Genomic DNA, 20797 nt, shown 5'->3' on the forward strand with positions numbered 1-20797 from the left:
TTCCATTGACCTAGCACCGGCTACACCAGAGGTTAGGGCAGCAGAACGATGTTGCTCAGGAGTGTAGGTTTTTCACACCCCAAGAAATGGAGCTAGGTCAGTGTAAGGTCCCAGTGAGGATCAGCCCTTAGCTCCCTCTTCGTATTTCAATGTGTGCACAGAACTGGGAGGGTAAAACATCGACTTACACATACAGATACTGAGGCCTTGTCTACACTAGCACGTATGCCGGCAAATGTTTTGTTGCTCAAGGTTGTGCAAAAAACAAACTCCTGAGACACACAAGTTTTTCCAGCCTACGCACTTGTGTGTAGAGCCCTATGCTGGCAGGAGAGTGTCCTCCACTGACATAGCTACTGCCACTCGTTGAGGGGGCTCTGTTATGTCAAGGGGAGAGCTGTACTAATACAGCGGTGCTGCTGTAAGTTCTATGTGTGGACTAGCCCTGAATTCCCCAAATGTAATCACTCTGCACTTTCCAGAAAGCCACAAAATGTATCTCATTAATGCAAGGGAGGGAAAACAAAGGCAACACTATTTTTATAATTGATTGACTAAAGTTTGGAGATTAATTATTTCCATTGAAATTACTTCCTGATTCTTCTAAATAACACCATATCATGAAATCAGAACAGAGACCAAAAAATGTCACTACAGGCTAATTTCCCAAATGATCCACATAATATTATTAATTTCCCATCCACCCCCATCCGAGATCTGGGCATCTGCAATTTATTTGCTCTGCATCCGCCCTCCCATTAGAAATGCTGTTCTTGGACATTCCCACACTTGGAAATCTGTGAAATTCAGACTGTGAGGAGGAAATCTGACTCCCAGCACCAGGAGGATTTGGGGAGTTTTGTTCCCTTCACTTCAGCTATGTCTACACTACAGACCTTAAAGCGGCAAACCTGTACCGCTGCAGTTTCACCAGTGTAATGTCTCCTGCATAGCCGCTCTATGCAGATGGGAGAGAAAGGTCCGGCCAACACAATTAAATCACCCCCAGTAAGCAATGTTAGCTACACTGATGGGAGAAAGAATCTCCCGCCAACAAAGCACTGTCTATATCAGCGCTTTTCTTGGTGAAAATTATGTTGGTTAGGGTGGTGTGTTTTTCACACCCATGACCAACAAAAGGTTTACCAACAAAAGTGCTAGGGAAGACAAAGCCTAAGTCCTTTACGATAGCACAGAGAAAGTTCTGTGAAAGCCAAACCATGCCTTACTCAGCCAGCCAATGACCTTGGGGAAATCTTACAGGCAGCAGAGACCTTGCAAACGATTAAATAACAGCAAACCCATCAGCAAGGTGGCCAGGTAGTTAAAGCAATGGTCTGCTCATCTGATGCCATACTTGTTGGCCACTTTTATTCTTCTCCCATCTCTCCCCAACAGCCATCTCCCCCTTTCAGTTCAGCGTTAACCCTGCACTCATTGATTCCTTCACACAAAGGGCAGGCCTGCACTTAAGCCATGCCCCAGTGCAGCTGCACCACTCTAGCGCTTCAGTGGAGACTCTACCTACATTGATGGGAGGGCTTCTCCTGTCAGGTTAGGTACTCCATCTCCCCAAGCCATGATGATGGGAGAAGCCCTCCTGTGGACCGAGTGCTAGCTACACCAGGGGATAAGTCAGTTCAAGTACCTTCCTCGCAGTGGGGGGAATTTTTATACAGCCCCTGAGAAACATAGTTATACTGATCAATTCTGTCAGACATCCGTGTCCCGGGTGCAGGAGTGATAACTGCAGGGTGATCTCCCATCTCCGTGCAGCTACTGGCATGTGATCCCCACTGCCATGCTGGAGCCTCCGCATTTATTTATTGATAAATACAATTTGCAGAATTTAAAAATAGTGTGCAGAATTCTTAATTATTTTATCACAGAATTTCCTCATGAGTATTAGGTGAAGCTACTCTCCAGATGTAGCAGCCCCATGCCAGGTGCCCCACGTGTCGGCAGGCATGCTCAGTATGTCACTTTGTGCGCTGAGATGTAAACGTAAAACATCTGCTGACAAATACAGCCATTGAGTTCCCCAAATTTAATATCTCTGCACTTTCCAGAAAGCCACGCAACTCAGTTCAGCCTTGTTAAAAGAGGGAAAATTCAGGTGACACTAATGTTCATGACTGATTAAATAAGGTTTAGGGTTTAATAAATAGAACAGAAAAATCAGTATGGATTTCTTTAAATAACACTATACAGTGAATTAAGAACAGAGACAAACTTTGTCAATAGAGTCTCTTTTCCCAAAAGATCCTCAAAATATTAGTAATTCTCACCCTACTTGTGTGACGTTCCTCTTGCTGTAATCTGGACTAGTGAACTGCTGTCACCCTAATCCCCCACTCCTGGGTCCAGTCTTACTCTGCTCTGCTGTGAAAACCCCCACTGCTGGGCTGTTCACACACAGCCTCTATCAAGCAAGTTGATCCTAAGTGCTTCAAGCCAGCTGTTCTTTGGATTATGCAGGAGAATGACCCCAGCCATCCCCCCCAGTCCCAGATGCCACCCTCGGTATTTTCATCTTACACATTTCACTAAAGCCCATTGCACCATGTAAACTCTTGTGAGTTCATCAATTCGACCAAGAAATTATATGCACCAGCCTTGTTACTCCAAGCGGAGTCTCCAACACACTGCAAACGAAGAGCACTGCTTCAGATAAAACAAACAAAAAAATTAACTGCAGAAAGATTTTACGTGATTATAAGTCAAAGCAGAACAAGTCAGATTTGGTCAACAGAAAACAAAGCAAAACACATTTTAACTTCAGCTTAACACTTTCAGCAACCTTACGAACTCAGAGGAGTCTCACCACTGGCTGGCTGCTTTTCCTTCAGCCAGGCTCTCTCCTTTGATAAATGTTAGAAATAATCAAACAGGTTGTGCCGGGGGTGGATTGGGGAGACAGAACCCTTTATTGCCTGCTCGTTCCATCTCAACGCCGTGAGTGAGCAACAAGGGGGTTACTTTACAATTCTTTTATTCATAACAGTATGTGAATGTATACATTTCCAGCAACTCCCCATGGACCCTTATTTGGTTACACTGACACCTATACAATGAAAATTAACAACTACAGAATGAATATAATTATACCTGCCCCTGTTTGTTGTTTACAGGGTTACCGTACAGAGGGCAGGCACATCACCTTAAAACCTATCAATTTCACACTAACATTCTTTGAAGTAAAGACATGCCAGGGGGAGAAGATAGATAATACTTTTTTCCCAACAAAGCCTTACTCAGGAATGATGATGTGATTTTATTAGCCTCATTCCCAGCACAGATGGCCAGGAAGGGAGGAGAAGAAGAGAGATAACAGACTCTAACTAAAATTCACACCAATGAACAGAAACAAGATTTGCCCTTGACTTGAACCCGTTCCCTATAGTTTAGGCCTGACCATTTGTCCAGCTTTTAACTCTTTACTCTCCTACAGAGGAGAGCCTTCCTGGAGAGCAAGGAGAGGCGGAAAAAGTAAGACACCCTCTTTCGAACCGGGGCCCTCTTGGGTATGAAGCAAACATGATTACCACAACACTACAGAAACTCTGGTGGGCTTTTCTGCCCCTCCCTTCATATTCCAGTCACTCAGCTGGCACCTGCCCTGGCATGCGCAGATGGGCTCACCGGCAGGAACTGGTGACAGCAGCAGGCTACCATTTGCAGTTGCCCTTTGATAGCTCAGGTGGTAGAGCAAAGGACTGTAGTGGGCACTCAGCCGGTTATCCTTAGGTCGCTGGTTTAACTCTGGCTTCACGGAGAGTTTCTTTTCCCCCACTTCCCTGGCTGAGAAGGAGCAAGAGAAGAAAAGAAGTTGAGGCAGGCAGGCCAGCCACAGAGGGGCAACACAAGCACCCTTCCCTTTTGTCTAGGGGCTGAAGACAAGTACCACTCATCAGATAAGGTAGCGGCAGAGAACAGCTGCACTTTGATTGAGAGCCACCAGGTCCTGCCAAAGCCCGGGATTGAACCAGAGACCTTTAGTCTAACGTCCGCCCAACTTTAACAGCTGGCAATCTGCCTCCTGCACACCCCACTTCTCCATGGCAGATAAGTTCAGCAGCCGTGGCGCACAAGAAGGAAGCTGTTGCAAGTGGCCCAGCAAGGCAAGATGAGCTTTTGCCTCCCTCCCTCAGCTTGACTCGCTCCTTTCCCCCATTCCAGGGCTGACATGGCGATGGAAGGGGACTGGGACCCAGCGGCAGCGGGGAAGAAGGAGTGGGACCCTGGTGGCAAGAGGAGGCTTCTTGGCCCTGGGGTCCCGGCGTGACCTGCTGGCCTCCAGGGCCGTGCTGCACCCCTCGTTGGAAGGCGATCCGGCACTCACCTTGCCGCCCCTCTCGGGCTCCTGGCTTCACCAGCTGTCCGACAGGAGTTTTGGGGCACAGGGGCGGGGAGGGCAAGCCTCATTCAGGGGCCGCCTGCCCCGCCTGTGGGAGAAGCGGCGTCAACTGACTGAGTCACCAGGCCACCAGCTCTTCCCATGCAACCCCATGGGTTCACCTGGTGGCCAGAATTTTTTCCAGCCAGGATATCCCCCCAAAAGTACCCCCAGGGGATCAGGCTGCCCAGCAGCAGAACCGCACAGGAAGGCTTCATACTCCAGCTGCAGTAGATGCTGGCCAGGCTTTAGACTTGGCGCCACAAGGCAGAGGAAAAGCAGAATACTCTGGCCACAGGAGGGGCTGGCTGGGGCTTCCCGGGGCCCATTTGCTCACAGCCAGGTCCCCCAGCTCTCCCCAGCTTCCTGCCGAGCCATCAATGGCGCCCGCGGCTCAGTCACCAAAGAGAAGCGGATCTCTCTGCATCACGGCTGGCAGACCCACCTCCACGGAGCACCCAGCTCCGCCAAAGAGGCGCGCAGGCCACGGCTACTCGCACTGACGCCAAGGAGCACGCTCAGCTGATGTGACCGCCCACTGTCCGGCCAGAGGAACAGGGAATCCCAGGTACAGGCCAGCGACAGAAGGAGGAGAGCCTTCCTGAAGAGCAAGGAGAAGGGAAAAAAGCAGGACACCGTGTTTCTGCCCGGTGCCCTTTTGTAGGGGAAGCAAATGTGATGACCACCGCTACACTACAGAAACTCTTCCGAGCTGTTTGACCCTCCCTTCATATTCCAGTCACTCGGCTGGCACTTGTCCCAGCATGCACAGATGGGCTCACTTGCAGGAACTGGTGACAGCAGGTGTGGGAATTTCCCTCACCTCCTCGGCCATGGAGACTGATGCAAAGAACAGCAGGAGCACCACCAACATCTCAGTCCTGGACAGTGCAAGAGGGGGAAGAAGTTTTCCCTGTAACATCCTTCTGCTGACGAGTGTGAGAGAGGATGTTTGTCTTGGCCATGATGTTCCGGAAAGCCATCCACGAAATGCAAGATCTCCCTGTAACAACATCTCCAGGGGTTTTCTTCCAGGAGTTGCTGCTTTTCTCTTCAATGCTGCTCTTCTGAGACATCCTAGAAGTCCTAGAAATGCTGAGGGTCTTCTTAAAAGTCGTTTCCTGAGGAGCTGTCCATGGAACAGCAGAAACAGCAGCTGTCCAAGCACCAGTTGAAGTTTTTTGTGGAATTGGCAATGGAGTGATCATCTTCTCAGTCTGTGCTGAAATCTCCGAAGCAGAAGCAAGAACTTCTTTTGAAAGAGCAGTAATAGAATTCATCTTCAAAGCAGTAGTCTTCTTCAGGATAGCAAGTTGAGTCATCCAGTAGGTGCAGTTTCTGCCTCAGTAATTAAACTGATAATTCTCAGATGTTTGGCTCTTGTGTCTTGCTCACATGCTTAGGGTCCAACTGATCACCATTCTGGGAGGTCAGGAAGGAATTTTACTGTAGGGACCTTGTTTTTTTTCCACCTATCTCTGCAATATGGGGTGTGGGTCACTTGCTAGAATCAGAATCGTACAATCAAAGGAGATTAAGGTTGGAAGGGACCTCAGGAGGTTGTCTAGCCCAACCCTCTGCTCAAAGCAGGACCAACCCCAACTAAATCATCCCAGCCAGGGCTTTGTCAAGCTGGGCCTTAAAAACCTCTAAGAATGGAGAATCCACCACTTCCCTAGGTAACCCATTCCAGTGCTTCACCACCATCGTAGTGAAAATGTTTTTCCTAATAGCCAACCTAGGTGTATCATCTAGGTGTATTTCACCAAATCAATTACCTGCCATTGCAGGGGCCTCAGCCATTGGTCCTCCAGTTCCCTGCGGTGGACAATACTTTAGTCTCCAGATGGTTGTAATACTTTAAGCCAGGTTATTGGGCTCTTTGCAGGGATAATTGGGTGGGGTGTAGTGGCCTGGGACCTGCAGGAGGTCAGAGTAGATGATTACATGATCTGCTTATTCCTTCTGGCCTTAACCTCTGTGAATCTGACTCAAAGGGCCACCACCTTCTTCCTCTTCTACTCCTATGAACTATCCCTAGTCTTGGCAAAATATTTACAGAGACCGTGTGATGGTCTGCACCCCATGTTCACCCTTATAGTATAATTGTGTATTGTTTAATGCAAAGCATGTCAGGTAAGATGCTTTCGGAATGCTCCTGATGTACTGAGCAGTAGAGTTATAGTGATAGCTTTGTTGCAATGTCATGTGTAGAGTTATGAGGCTTCACTATGTAATAGTCCCAAAGATGTGTCCATTTGAAACATATCCAGGCAAAACTCTCTAGGAGCAGAGGGGCAGTTCACACCTTATCAAGGCTCATATAGGACAAATCCAACTCAGCTTTCCAGGAACAAAGGACTAGCCTAGGCCTCAACAAAGAAGCAATTGCACTTAAAATGCATTTTGCTTTTTTTTTTTTTTTTTTTTTTTGACCAGATCGGACATGCTTTCCTTTAACTTTTAATCACTTAAAACCTTTCTGTACTTAATATGTTTGTTTTAGCTAAAGCAGTGCATTTAGATTGCAGTGCGTGGGAGACTTCAATGGTAATAAGGCTGGTGCATATCAATTTATTTGTTCATCAATTCCATCTCCCTATTCGAAATATCCATTTGATATATAATCCTCAGATAGAGGATGTGTCAGATATTAAACTGATCATAACAGATTAAAACATTTGACTAAATTAATGTTAAAATGATCTAAAACACAGAATAGTAAAAAGTTTCTAATCATCTGGGTATAACGCTTACATTGCCCAAAAATAGCAAGTTTGGTTTAAAACGTCATGAACCTACACACAATCTGTAATGTGATGCTTGGCTGGTGAAATCTAAGCAGAGAACATACTACCAGTTTGGGGCTTGTGCCCTGCTCTTTAGCAATCTGCCCTGAGGTTGGCATTCATAATCATGAGCTATTCCAGCCATCCTGAGACCTGGCTTGGATCAATAAGTGGTTGGAAGATAGGAAACAAGGGGTAGGAATAAATGGTTGGTTTTCACAGTGGAAAGTGGTCAATAGCGGGCTTCCATCTGAGATGAGACTAAAAACATTAGGGCTGCTCAGTTTAGACATGACACGCCGAAGGGGGGATATGAGAGAGCACTAGTTCTCAACCAGGGGTCTGAAAGCAGGTTTCATGGAGTCTGCCAAAATGAACCTAGGTTTGAGCCCTGGGCAGTGGGGCTAAGCGAGGGAGTGCCACTCCACCTCTGATGCACCTTAGTGGGTCACCCAGCCTGTCTGGACTGTGGGGGCACAACCAAAAAGAGAGATCTTCTCCTGCCATCAGAAAGGGTTGCCTCACAGCTATTGACTCCTCCAGGAGGCAGCAGCTAGCAAGGAGACATGCTACTGCTCTGGCCTGCTACATCCGCACTTTGAGCAGGGCCACATGGAAGGCAGAAATGTGGGGAGGTGCATGTGCCTCCTAGTGCTCTCTTGCATCACCTAGGTTGGGGATCTGCAGGCTTGTCTCTTTAAGTGTAGGAGTCCCTGAGGGCTATTGTGATAGAGGTCTATAAATCATGACTGGTGTAGGAAAAATGACTAGCAAAGTATTATTTACCCTTTTCCACAATACAGAAAAGATTAGGCGATCCATGTGATGAAATTAACCGGTAGAACTCCTTGTCATGCAATGCTGTCATGGCAAAAAGTATAACTGGCTTCCGAAGAGAATGAGATCAATTAATGGAAGTTGGTCAATGATGCAATCTCATGTTTGAGGCAACTCCTAAATATATGACCACAGAAACCAGGTGTGGAAGACAGGGTGGACTACTGGAAACTGTCCTGTACAGTACACTCTACCTGAAGCTCAGGTACTGGTCAGTATCAGAGGCAGGATACTGGGCTAGATGGACCATTGTTCTGACCCAGTGTGGCCGTTCTGACAGGAAATCTGCATAAGGTGATCTAGAACAACCAGATAGGCGGCTATGAGTGCTTTCCTTTTTTACCATTGAATGTTAGCACAGAAAACATGCAGCTCAAGCTAAATTCTGTGCCCACAGCATGGAGTTTAGTTATTCTAATTCCTTTATCTGAAAATAATGTGGGGAAAAAGATAGATCGAAACGTGATTGTCTATATTATGCAAGCACTAGCTCAAAAAAAAAAATCAAACAGAACAAGATTAATAATACACAATCTGAAACTACACCCAAATTAAAATAAAATCTTAACATATGGAGCTCTGAAATAGAATTCAGATGAAGAATTGATTTCCCCACACACACTGACTATATTAATCTCATAAAGAAAAAAACCCCAACATTCTAAACAACAAATGCATCAGAATTATAATTTTTATTAAAGATAACGTTTATAAGGACAGGTTCAGAATTTAAACAAGAGTTCCCGGACATTGAAGCATAACGTACAAATAATTAACAGGTATGAAGTCTGACTGGGAATTGGAAAACATAATCAAAGCATAATGTATCTCTAAGACAAACACATTCCCTCTCTATTTTTTAAAGCAAACAAGAAAGCCTCACCACAGTGAAGCCTCAAAAAAGTAGATACAAACTCATAAATGTTTCTCACCACGGAAATCTTTAGTAAAAGGCAAAAGATTTATACGATCTGAGAAGAAACAAGAGTATAACAAGTGAACCTGGAAGGCCCTGCCCGGGCAGCAGCATCCCCTCAGTAACACACGGTGACCCCGCCGACAGGTGGGCGGCGGTACCCCCCGCTCCCTCCGGCCATAACACCGGGCCGATGGAACCGCAATTCCAGGCAGCGGCACCCAGGACCTGGAGCAAACCCATCAGCCCAGCGGGCGATGCTGAGCGTCTCTGCGCGCAGAGCATCATGGGTATGCAAATGAGCCTTCCCGACCGGCCACCTCAGCACCAGGGAGGCCCCGCCTCCGAGCTGTGGCTGCAGCCCCTGGGACGCGGCTCCGCCTCCCTCCCGGCTCCGGACTCGGCGCTGCTCGCTCTCCTTGGCGCGCGGGCAGGGCCGGGACAAGGGCCGCTGAGCCGCCCGGGGCTGGGCGAGCCGGGCCCAGCCACTGCACGGAGCCTGCCGGGGATCCCGCCTCGCCCCCTGCGGTCAGCACCGCCCGCCCTGAGGCAGCAGAGAGCAGGCGGCTTGTCCGCAGCCGCCGCCCCCGGGCGCTGCCCCCGGGGCCGGGCTTCCCCGGCCTGCAGCCACCGCGCAGCTCGTTAGCCCGCCCGCCCGCCGAGCCCCGTGACCCCCGCCCCGCTCCTGCAACCCAGCCCAGCCAGACGTCGGCCCTCGCTGGGCAGCCTTTGCACGAGCAGCACCGCGGGGAGGGGGGAGCGCAGCCAGGTGCCACACAGCATCCCGCCCCATCAGAGGGACCCGACCTCGGGGTGCAATCCGGTGTCACACCTGACTGCCTGGTCTGTGTAAACGCATCGCTTCACCTCCGAAAGGCAAAAGGTGCCTCCCAGGTAGTGGCATACCATAGGTCTCTGGCGCTGGGGGCCAGTACCTGGCTTTGCGCTCCCCTACCCCAGTGGTAGTGACAGCGCCCCGTGAGGGGGGGTCTGTGGGCCCGTTTCCTGCTCGCCCCCTTCCCCGCCATTGTGGGTGCAGCAGGGCATGGGAGTGACAGGGGCAGATGTCCCTGAGCCGCCTGGCTGCGGGGAGGAGAGTCCTGACCAGCTCTGCCCCTGGAGCCCTGCACTTGGGTTGGCTGCCTGGGCCCTGTGCAGCTGGAGCTCCCGGGCTCCCTGGGGTTGTTGTGCCCAGCGCAGGGGAAAAGGGGCTGGAAAGATGCTTGCTCCCCCCACAGCAGGAATCCTCAGCTGCTGGCAGTCCTGACCTGGGGTCGGCATAGCCCCCAGGGATGTGAAAGCCCAGCAGCCCCTGTCCGCCTGCAACAGCGGGGACTGGCTCCTCAAAGGAGGGTCCAGTTGGCACCACCCGCAGCCAGCCCCTGGGGCATGGCCCTCCTGGAGGAATTATGCACCAAAAATGACTTTGCACCAATGTTTTTCTCAGCATATTTTATTTGTCCACAATATAATCCCCATCTTATTGCATATGGGCTGCCACTGCTCCTTACTAGGCAAGTTAATAAAGACAGTAATAATTCATTTAAACATGTTACTCCTGGAGGAACTTCTGTAGGTAGTATGCACCAAAAATGACAAATTCTGTGCACTAGGAAAACAATAACATTTTTTAAATTCAGAGACACATGTTTCATATTTTATTTGTCAAAATAACACAATATAATCACACCGATTTAAATTATTTTGGGAATTTATTGCTAAATTCTTGGTAGCAATTATTTCTGTAACAATACTGACAACACGAAAGATTCAGGACATGATTTTGTGACAAAATAGATTCCTACACCCAACTCAATTGCTCAGCCATTTACTAGGCAAGTTAATAAAGACATTTGGGTAATAATTCATTTAAACTAGATAAACTGGCCAGTGGACATATACAGACATTTCTTAAAATTATACCAAGTGCAGACAGACTTGAATTAACATTGAAAAGGGTCAAAGCAGTGCTTTTGATTCAGACTGATGTGCCTTTTGGTAGGAGGGCGGGGAGTGTTGTGGCTCTGTTCTTACATATATTTCAAAAACAAGGTTTTGGCCAACACTATGATCTAGAAATATATTTCCCGTACCTGTCAAAGCAGTGCAAAGACTTGGGGGAGTCGGGATAAGGGAAGAGCTAATTACTGATAAGGAGCCTAGGAATGAACCTTGAGGGTTGTTGAGTGGGGGTGGGAGAAGTATGTGTTGTCAGTTGTTGGCTGTGTGTGTGTTCTCCCAGTGTGAATGCCGTCCCAGCTCTGTGCATATAACCGAGACACCAAACCACGACTGGATTACCCAATAAGACCACAGATTCCTGTCAGCAATGAAGACACAAGGCCAGGTTTATTGTCAAACGAGCATGGTAAAAAATGTCTTATATGTGCTCCCAGTACACGTAATACAAGTATGCCCCTGACAATAGTCCTGGCTCAGTAAATGGCGGGACTTTCCGTTCCTCACTCGGCCAGACAAAGACACTCCCTTTGAGACTTTCCTTTATACACTGTTATAAACAAGTTGTGTATTGCGCCTCTGACGTGGTAAGATTCCAGCCTCTGACGTGGTAAAGACACAAAACCTATTAATAAGTCTTCTTTAAAGCACATCAGAAGCAGACAGCCTGCCAAAGAGGAGGTGAGGCCACTGACAAAGAAGCATGCCAGGAAGATAAGACTATTGCAGAAAAGCGAAATGAATTCTTTGCATCAGGCTTCACTGCAGAGGATGGCAAGATATTCCCACATCAGAGCTATCCTTTACGGGTTACAACTCTGATGTACTTTCCCACATTAATGTGTCAAGATAAGAGGTTTTAGAATGAATGAATGAATTCACCAGTAATAAGTCTCCAGGACCAGACGGCATTAACCCACCATTTCTGAAGGAAATATAGGTTAATGAAATGGCAGAACTGCTAAGTGTAATATGTAAGCTAACACTATTATGTAATATCACCTTTTGAAACCTCAGACTGTAACTGATTTGTATGAATGTTTACCTACTTTCACCTGGTAAATACATTTATTTCTTTTCCTACTTAATAAATATTCAGGTAGTTTATTTATAGGATTGTCTACAAGCCTTGTCTTCGGTTTGAGATCTGAGGTGCACCTGACCTGGGTAAGTGACCGGTCCTTTGGAATAGGAGTGATCTGAATATGGTTGTGGTTTTTTATGGCAGGGACTATCCATGGCAAAGGCAGGCTCTCCTGGGTGGCAGGATAGACTGGAGTGCCCCAGGGGACTGTCTGTGACTCCATATGAAGGTTGTTATTGTGCCTGAGGAGTTCACACTTGATACTTAGCTGGTAAAAGCTCAATATAGAATGCACAACCAGCCCCAGGCACCCAGGACTCCCACTGTCTGCCAGCCCTGGGCACCTGGGATTCTAGCTGAACTAGAAAGGTAGGTTTCTAGCTTGCCTGCTTGCAGAGGAAATGTTGAAAATGTGACCTGAAAGTACCTCAAAGGCTCAGAAAAGGGGAAAGGAAATAAAGAGAACTCACAGTTCATTTTAAAAAATCCACATTATTTTAAGCCAATCTCATGATTTTGGGGGTCTGACTCATGATTTTCCAATGGCGAGGGCTGGCCGTATGATTACTGTATTTAGAATTTACATTACAGTAGGTCTGAAAACAAAATCAGGATCGGGACCCCTTTGTGCTGGGTGCAGAACCACACCAAGTATCTTCACTTGATTTTACAAACCAAAAGATATGGAATATATGCTGGTTGGGGAGAAGAATAAAACCAAATCTATATAACCCACGCAGTTATTTATATACATGTGACCTTCAATATTACAAAAAAAAAAAAAAAAAAAGGATCATCTGCCCAACAGACCCTCAATCTGGAAAGCAGTAACACAAAGACGCTCACCTTGTTACAACTCATACAAAATGTCAACAAAGTAATAGCAAGATTTCCTCATAAATGAACCAAAACCCTAAAGATTACAGAACACCTCTGCTATAAGGATCTGCTTAAAACAAGCAATACAAAGTTAACATTGTCACAGAAATCCCAGCTAAACTATCTCTGATTTTTAATGAACATGTTCTCCCCAAAGGGAGGTGCACCCTTGCTGGAGAATGTTTCTCCCATCAGCATAAGCTGTCCACCTCGCTGAAAGGAAGAAGCTAGGTCCACAGATCATTCTTCCTTTCACACCCCAGACTGATGGAGTGGTACCCACTTATGTTCACCTTGTAGATCAGCCTTGAGCCTTGGTGCATGCTGAACAGATCATTAATAGTGCACACCAAACACTCCCTCTCTAGGTCTGAGAGAAAGGTTGTCTATATCCCTGTTTAGCTAACCTCATGGGTTATTTTAAAATACACACTCTCTCTACCACCTGCAAGTTTCTATCACTAATAACCTATTGCAAAATACATGGGGCTTCACATCCCTGGCAGACCGACCCTGCTCCCGGGCAGTCTGAAGCTCTACCCTAGCTGCGTACAGGTGGGTAGTTAGACATTTTCTCATAGCCCAACTATCATCGGTTCCAAAAGAGATCACTCCAGCCGGGACTCTTTCTGCAGCCTGGCACTGCTGCTCCTGAACCAACCAGAAAGCACACTCCTTTCTTTGTAGCTGCTCTCTCCTGAGTCAGGGCTGAGCATCCCATTCCCATCTGAGCTGGAGGGAACAGCTGGAATTCCAGCAGTGCCAGCAGGCTGCTCTTTGCAGAACATGCAGGGAACTGCCTCCAGCCCTCCTTGGCCCTGCAGTGCAGCAGAGGGAAGCGGAGATCCCCGAAGGCTCCCCCAGACAGCACTTTGCTGCTCAGGCAGAGGACTGGAGCAGATTTCCTGGAGGGTGGGAGGAAGGCGGTGGACAGGGGCAGGAGTTGGCGGAAGTTTCTGCCGCGGGGGAGGGGTTGGGGGGGGGGGTGATGGGACTGGCGCTGAGCCTCTCTCTGCCCCTGGCTGCAGGAGGAGGAGGAGAGGCACAGCCTGGAGCCCAGCCCGGTGTGTGGAGCCGAGGGCGGCTCTGCAGGTGGCAGGTAGAAATGTGTCTCGGTGTCTGGCGCTGGCGGGTGAACACTCCCCACACGTTAGCTGCTGGCAGGGTTGTTCTGGGGTGTCCTTGTTCAACCCCTCCTGCCTGCCGGGAAAGCGCCTTTTGCACCTTCCAGAGTGGCCCAGCCCCTGCTCCCACCTTCCTCCATCCTGCGGCAGCTGCTGCTGGGCGCGGGGCTGTCAGGAGGGCCCCGCCTGCGAGTTGAACTAACGCAGCAGCAGTCGGGTCACTTCGCAGCACAGGGACGTGCACCGCTGCGGGAGGCCCCTGCTGCTTCCCCTGCTGGCTCTGCACCTCCTGCACCTGCGGGTGGGCTGGATCCGGACAGAGCAGTTCGCCGCCAGAGTGCTTCGGGCAGCGTCTCGGCATTCAGCGCCATGCCCGTGCCGGGAGGGAAGCAGAGCGCTGCTGCTGGGAGTGCGAACGGTGCATCCTTGCCCGAGGGGTGGGGGCAGACTGACTATCCCGAAGCTGCTTCTCCAGGGGGGGTTTAACCATTGCAATGGCAGAGAAGGTGGACACGCGGAGGTTTAGGAGAGCTCTGATAATCCTGCCCTGTCCTCGCTGCTTTCTGTGCTTCACCAGCTGAGCTGTCACTGTGCTCGGTCACACTGATTGTGAGCACAGCGTTGCACTGTGAGATAATAGTGTCACCCGTTCGTTTGATGAATGACTAATAGGCTGAGTTCACTGTGCAGGAGACCGTTATCTTTCCAGTTCAGTGCAAAAGTTCACTGTGCAGCATTTCACAAGTGCTCCTGTCGGCATAGATATGAAGTGCTGTAGGATATAGAAGTGTTGCAGAATTTCACTTGTGTATTTGGTGTGTGGCACTCACGAATCATTCTCACAGTGCAGCATCAACCCTTTGTGTGCACTGCTTTTCTGACCTTTTGGGTTGTGAGTTGTTATACAGCTAAAATTCAGCTGATCTGCTGTCATTTTTGCATTGAATAAATAGATTTGAAAACTAGGTGCCAGTACTATAGTTTCGATGTTCTACCAAGCTACATTTTGTAAGTGTGCAGACCGGTTTTTCTTAAACCTAGAACATTGCCTGATATTCACTAGTTAATTAGGCGTGCATAAGTTACCACGTTTGATGCTTGGCCAAAGGGAGTCTCAAGAAACCATATTTTACTTGTATTAAGATATTAAAAATATAAGACGTCCTGCTGAGCTATATGCTGACCATTGGTCTCTAGGCTGAGACAACAACGAAAGTGAAATCAGTGGTTCCCAACCTTTTTGGCTGAGAGCCATAGATATCATTGTTATAGCCCTGCAAAGCCACCAGTCTCAGGCAGCAGCCCTCCCGGTCCCCTGACTGCGAGGCTGCCTCCCTCCTCACTGATTTCCAGTCCCCCTGGCTGCAGCAGGGAAACCACCTGTTCTGTAGCCCCCTGTGCTCCACCTGGGTCCCTAAGCAGTGGCTCCCTTCTGTAGCAGACAGCATGGCAAAGCACTCCCCTGGGTCCCTAGGCGCAAGTGTTCCTGCTGGAGACACAGAGAGAGGAACGCTGATCTCCCGTCCCCTCGGTGCAACAAGGAGCCTAAAAGCACCGGTCTTCTAGCCACGCAGCAACATGCTCCGCCTGGGTCCTTCGGTAGCAGCTCCCTTCTGCAGCCAGTGGGAGGGGCGTGGCAGGCCACTTTGAAAGCCCCCTGGGCCACAGGTTGGGAAGCACTGCATTAGACAGTCAGGATCCCATGCACTAGTGCTGTCCTGTAATGGGGTGGGGTTGCAAAGACAGTAGGGAGGCATGTTTTTTTCAAGTTTTTGTTTAAATCAAAAATGACTGGTGTGTAACCTGCATGCAGTGTTGTTGTAACTGTGTTGGTCCCGGGATATTAGAGAGAGAAGGCGGGTGAAGTATCTTTACTGGAGCCCAGAATGGAGTGCTTGTGCTACCAATCGCAGGTAGTTGGGAAATGTTTCCCCAGCAGGGCACAGCCGAGTCTCTCCCACCCCTGAAGTTCACAGACGTTGGTCCAATGTAAGATGTTATACTAGAGAGAGCACATGGGTGAGGTAAACCTTGCAGAAGTGTTTCCCTGAAACTGATGAGTTAATATGTTCTATGTCCTCATCTTACTAGAGAGCTGGTAAAAGGATTGTGGTACTCATTTACTGTTGACATGGAAAACTCACTGTCCCATGGTTTTCGTTATGGTATGTATGCTTTCTAAAGGAGTTCAGCTGCATTAAACAAGGGTGTATATGTGTAGGAGATGGAAAATAAGGAAGGATGTAGCTTTTCCTGATTCAAGTGGCTATTTATAGGACTCCCAGGCTTACAGATGAACATTACATCCAGTTTGCTTCATTGTTCAGTAACACAGCACTGTAAAGGATTTGTTGAGTAGACTCTGCTAAAATATGTCTGATTGTAAACAACTCCAGTTCTGTACACGTAACCATGTATCATGGCTAAGATATTCAAAAGTGGATGCTGAAATTAGGCATCTGTATAAGTAGGCTGACCTTCAAAGATGCCAAGCTCCTAGCAGTTCCTGTTACAGTGAAAGGGAGTGTTGTGTTCTCAGCATTTTGGATAATTGGGCAACTTCTTTAGATGTCTAAGAATTTAGGAACCTAGTTTTAGGCATCCATTTTTGAAAGTCTGGGTCTGTGTCTAATGGAAAATTTCCCATAAAAGCTGAGTGTTTATCCATAGATCTTGTTCTGAGTTTTGTCTTTCACGTCAGGGAACCTGTGTGATCTTGCATGTCTGTGAAGCACCATGCACATGAATGGTAAACAGTGAATGCCCGTTATAAATTAATTACAATCTAGAAAGACATGTGGTTGCTCACTATAACTAAGTAGGTTGTAAAGAGAAAATAACTCCAGGATAATTTTTTAATTTTTTTCCAGTTACTGATAAAGACAATGCTGCGTTGAAGCAAAGTCAGCTTTTACCAAGCAAATATTTAAAAGAAAATCTTAGATCTTAAAATATATTAGCCCCCTTCCCATTCCATCCTTTAGAAGCAATACCAGTAAATTTAGATGAACTCCTGCATGCAGAGGTTTATAGTGTAATTAGCACATAGCAATTTCAAAAAGAGCAATTAATACAGTGGATTCATTTTCCACCAGAGAACTTGTGTTGGGTGGGTTTTGTTGTTCTGGTTGGGATTATTTCACACACAGAAAAAATTCTTCCAGAGAACTTCCCAGGAAATAGAACTGTGGTTCATTTGAAATATTCAAATTGCTATGCAGATTTGGTTGAAGAACATACCTGTTTTGTTCTTTTTCTTAGATTGTTTTGTACTCTGGAGACAGGATTTATAATGATTTCTATGAAGCTATGAAAGAACGGGTGTGGTTCACTAATTCTGATCCCAAATTGGTTGACGGCTCCATAGATATCCTGAACCTACAGTCAACGGACACTGGCATATACCAGTGCAGAGTGAAGAAAGCTCCTGGAGTTGAAACAGAAAAAATACACTTGACTGTGCTTGGTAAGATACTTGTTTAGACACTATACACTTTGTTTTTGGAGGGCAAATTGTTATATGCCATATTACATTTGACACTTAAAATGAGAGAGGTTCTTGTGTATGATCACTTCATACATTAATACTGAATTGTAAGTAGGTACATTTGTTTTTTAGTGCTCCAAAATTAGAGGATTGATTCCTTCCCTCCCCCCCCACACACACATGGAATGGCGGAGAATGAGGCCAAAATGTAGAAATAATTAACATTTCTTGAAAATGGCTCTAAAATTGTTCAAAAACATAGGCTGATTCCAACTTTTGTGCAATGAAAAATTATTTACTTGCGAAGGCTTAAACAATGGACACCATAGCTGACTTTTTATTAATTAAATAATGCCTTATTTATTAGTAAAGCCAGCAAGGACTAAATGCTACATTGAAGGATCGCAGGAAACTGGAAGTGACCTTATCCTGAAATGTGCATCACAAGAAGGCTCCCCATTTTTGTCTTACAACTGGAGGAAATTAACTGGCCCAGAGGAACTTCTGGCCAAGTCATTATTGAGTAATGTTTATCCTTTACTATTTTAATTTTAATATATCTAAGATGGATAATAGGCTTTGTTTTTGTTTTTATTTCTTCTTGAAATGCTAAGCATTTTTATGCCTAAATTTTACTGTCTTAAAATCCGGTATCTCACAGATTACCTGTGTTAGACACATACATTACACTCTTGGCAAGGAAGTATTCTCAGCGGTCTAGTGGTATGGCGTACCAAGACTTAATATTGAAATTAAATGCTATGGAATATACTTCCAGTTATTCATAAAAGAATCCTAGTATTACCTATGGCAGCTCTTTGCTTCTTGACAGATGTCTCTTTTTTTTTTTTTTTTTCAAACGGATGTTAACATAACTAAGACACACTGGCTTTTTAAATACTATTTGCTATGTAATGGATTAACACCTTTGGAAATATTGAATACTTACCTTTAATGAAAAATGGTAACCAAAGTTCCTTCAATATTTGTAGATAAAGATACAGGTGAACTTTCTGTGAAAAATGCCTCTCAGGAGTACTCTGGTACCTACAGTTGTGTGGCTGCAAACAGAGTTGGCACTGATGCATGTTTCATTGTGCTAAACGTCACTCCTCGTAAGTACGTGCTGTATAGTGCTTGTCACAAAATCAGAAGTGTTGAATGAGTTAAAGAAATAAAATCAACGGATCCTTTTGTAATCTATAAAAGAAATCAACTCTAGCACAGATAGTGGACACCTTTTTTGATTTTGTTATATTTTTGGGTATTGAGCATTCTTTGATCTCCAACAAACGAGTCAGTCTTTCTACCTGTCTTTGGAATGAAGATTTTTTTAAATGTAAACAGGTGTTTGTGTTTCAGCACTCATGTATCAGTTCAGTAATATTTCTCAGTATAGAAAATAGGGAACTTGTATTTTTATTTGAAGGTGTAAGAGGAGAATTATCTCATTAAAGAAAGTCAGTTAAAGGCCAGTATCATAGTAACCTATATTAATCTATTCTAGCTAGAAATGCAGCTGGCACAATTGCTGGAGCAGTTAGTGGAACTCTTCTGGGTCTCTCCTCACTGGCCTTTCTCATCTTCTGTTGCTGTAAGAAACATAAAGAGAAAAAATACGAAAAAGAAGTGCAGCATGACATTAGGTAACGACCCACTGTCTTTACTTTTTGAGCAGTAGTACCTGAAACTAGAAAATAACTTTCTCTTAATGTCTTTTCATAGATAATATATTCCTTATGGCTGATTAGAATTCGGCATTGACCTAAGCCAGTGCATTAACCCAGTGTGACAGCTAAGAGGATAAACTTATACTTTTAATGTAGTATATGTTAATATGCCTGTATCCTATTTTCTGATATATTTCAAAATGTTTTGTTGCGTTAAAATAGATTCTGAAAGTGGTAAATATTTGAAACACACTTTGGTTTAAAGTAGTCGACAGTGATGCTGTTCTTATTGCTTTTATTGTTTGAATAGATCAATAGAAAAAAAAACAAATAGAAGAAATTTTCCCAATCCCTCAAAACACCAATAAATTCTTGGTTTAAACAACTCTTATTTGTATCTATTTTCAGAGAGGATGTTTCTCCTCCAAAGTGTTGTACTTCAACAGCCCGCAGCTATATAGGCAGCAGTCGTTCTTCTCTGGGTTCAGTGTCTCCCTCCAATATGGAAGGCTATGCCAAGACTCCATATAATCAAGTACCAAGTGAAGACTTTGAACGTCCTTCTGGTCAAAACCCAAACATTCCACCGCCAAAGGTAGCTGCACCTAATTTAAGTAGAATAGGAGCTGTCCCTGTGATGATTCCAGCACAGAGCAAGGATGGGTCCATAGGATAGAATGGTGTTAATTTATACTCTTTTTATTCTTTACAAATATTTTTAAAAAACCCTCAAAACCCTACATTTAAAAATGCACAAAATTGTCCTTGAAGAAAATGAAGAAGTTCATTTGAATAGTCTCCAATTTTTCTTATTCATTTTGAACTGTCATTAGAATATATTAAGTGCTTCAAAGACAGTATTGAAGTTCCTAGCTAGACATGAAACGCTGGAGGTATTTGAATTTCAGGTGGGTTGCTGAAGAAACACCATAACAACTAGATGTGGAATTCTGAACATGAAGCACAACGTTGTGTGTTTTCGATAGTGAAAAGACATTCCAGCTGTACTCCATGAAGTTAGTGTTCCAGAGACTTCACCCTCAAAATTTGGAATGACTTAAATATTTTGACCCCTTTGGCCATTCTGTGATGGTGGCCACAGTAGCTGCAATAGTTGAATGATCTAAATATTTTTCGGAAAACCTGTGAAAATCTTTTAACTTTCGTAATGTGTATTTGGAGCATCTTCTGAATTGCTGAGAACTCTTATTTCATGGGCTACCAGTTGCAGTTAACTGTATGCAGGCAACTTCCCCATCTTCCCCCAACACACACACACTCTCTCTCTCTCTCTCAGTCCAGGTATAACTTTCTACTTTTGTAATCAAACCTGGGATAGCTTTCGCCAATACCCCAACTGTAATTGTGCAGTATTGTAAGCGTGTGATTGTTTTTCTCTCCTTGCATGGTATCACTGTTTTTTATATACCTGGCAATAAACTAACTGTTATAATCAAGCTGGTTGCCAGTCTCTCTCTCTCCCAACTTCATCTACTCCTTTGTGTTCTTGGCTTCCCTAGCTTGCTCTGCAGCAACACTTCTTTTACCTAAGCCAAAGATCCCTGGAGTGCCCAAAAACCCTATGGGGTTTGCTCACCAAGGGGTTTACTGCTAGAACAATTGTAGACTGAGAGGGAATCTGGGGCTGGAGGAGTC

General features: G+C 45.8%; 1 protein-coding gene and 1 non-coding gene across 2 annotated transcripts; one reads left to right on the top strand and one right to left on the bottom strand.

Moving 5' to 3' along the window:
* The first annotated feature begins 5344 nt into the window (after positions 1–5344).
* Positions 5345–20348, top strand: LOC137159872 (coxsackievirus and adenovirus receptor-like). The gene is made up of 6 exons (XM_067558350.1): positions 5345–5401; positions 17246–17450; positions 17839–17994; positions 18464–18586; positions 18979–19117; positions 19550–20348. The coding sequence occupies exons 1-6, from the start codon at positions 5345–5347 to the stop codon at positions 19815–19817; spliced, it is 948 nt and encodes a 315-aa protein (XP_067414451.1). The 3' UTR covers positions 19818–20348.
* Positions 8898–9013, bottom strand: LOC137159874 (U5 spliceosomal RNA). Its single transcript, XR_010921752.1, has one exon. It is a non-coding gene; the product is annotated as a U5 spliceosomal RNA (small nuclear RNA).
* Positions 20349–20797: the final 449 nt, after the last annotated feature.

The sequence above is a fragment of the Emydura macquarii genome, unplaced genomic scaffold, assembly GCF_026122565.2.
Source record: "Emydura macquarii macquarii isolate MOO-44397 ecotype Brisbane River unplaced genomic scaffold, CSIRO-AGI_Emac_v2 contig_1953, whole genome shotgun sequence".
NCBI classification, from domain to species: domain Eukaryota; kingdom Metazoa; phylum Chordata; order Testudines; family Chelidae; genus Emydura; species Emydura macquarii.

Coding starts and splice junctions, on each gene's coding strand:
- LOC137159872 (XM_067558350.1), top strand. CDS start 5,345: ATGTTTGTCTTGGCCATGATGTTCCGGAAAGCCATCCACGAAATGCAA. Junction 17,451..17,838: donor AATACACTTGACTGTGCTTG/GTAAGATACTTG, acceptor CTTATTTATTAG/TAAAGCCAGCAAGGACTAAA. Junction 17,995..18,463: donor TCTGGCCAAGTCATTATTGA/GTAATGTTTATC, acceptor CAATATTTGTAG/ATAAAGATACAGGTGAACTT.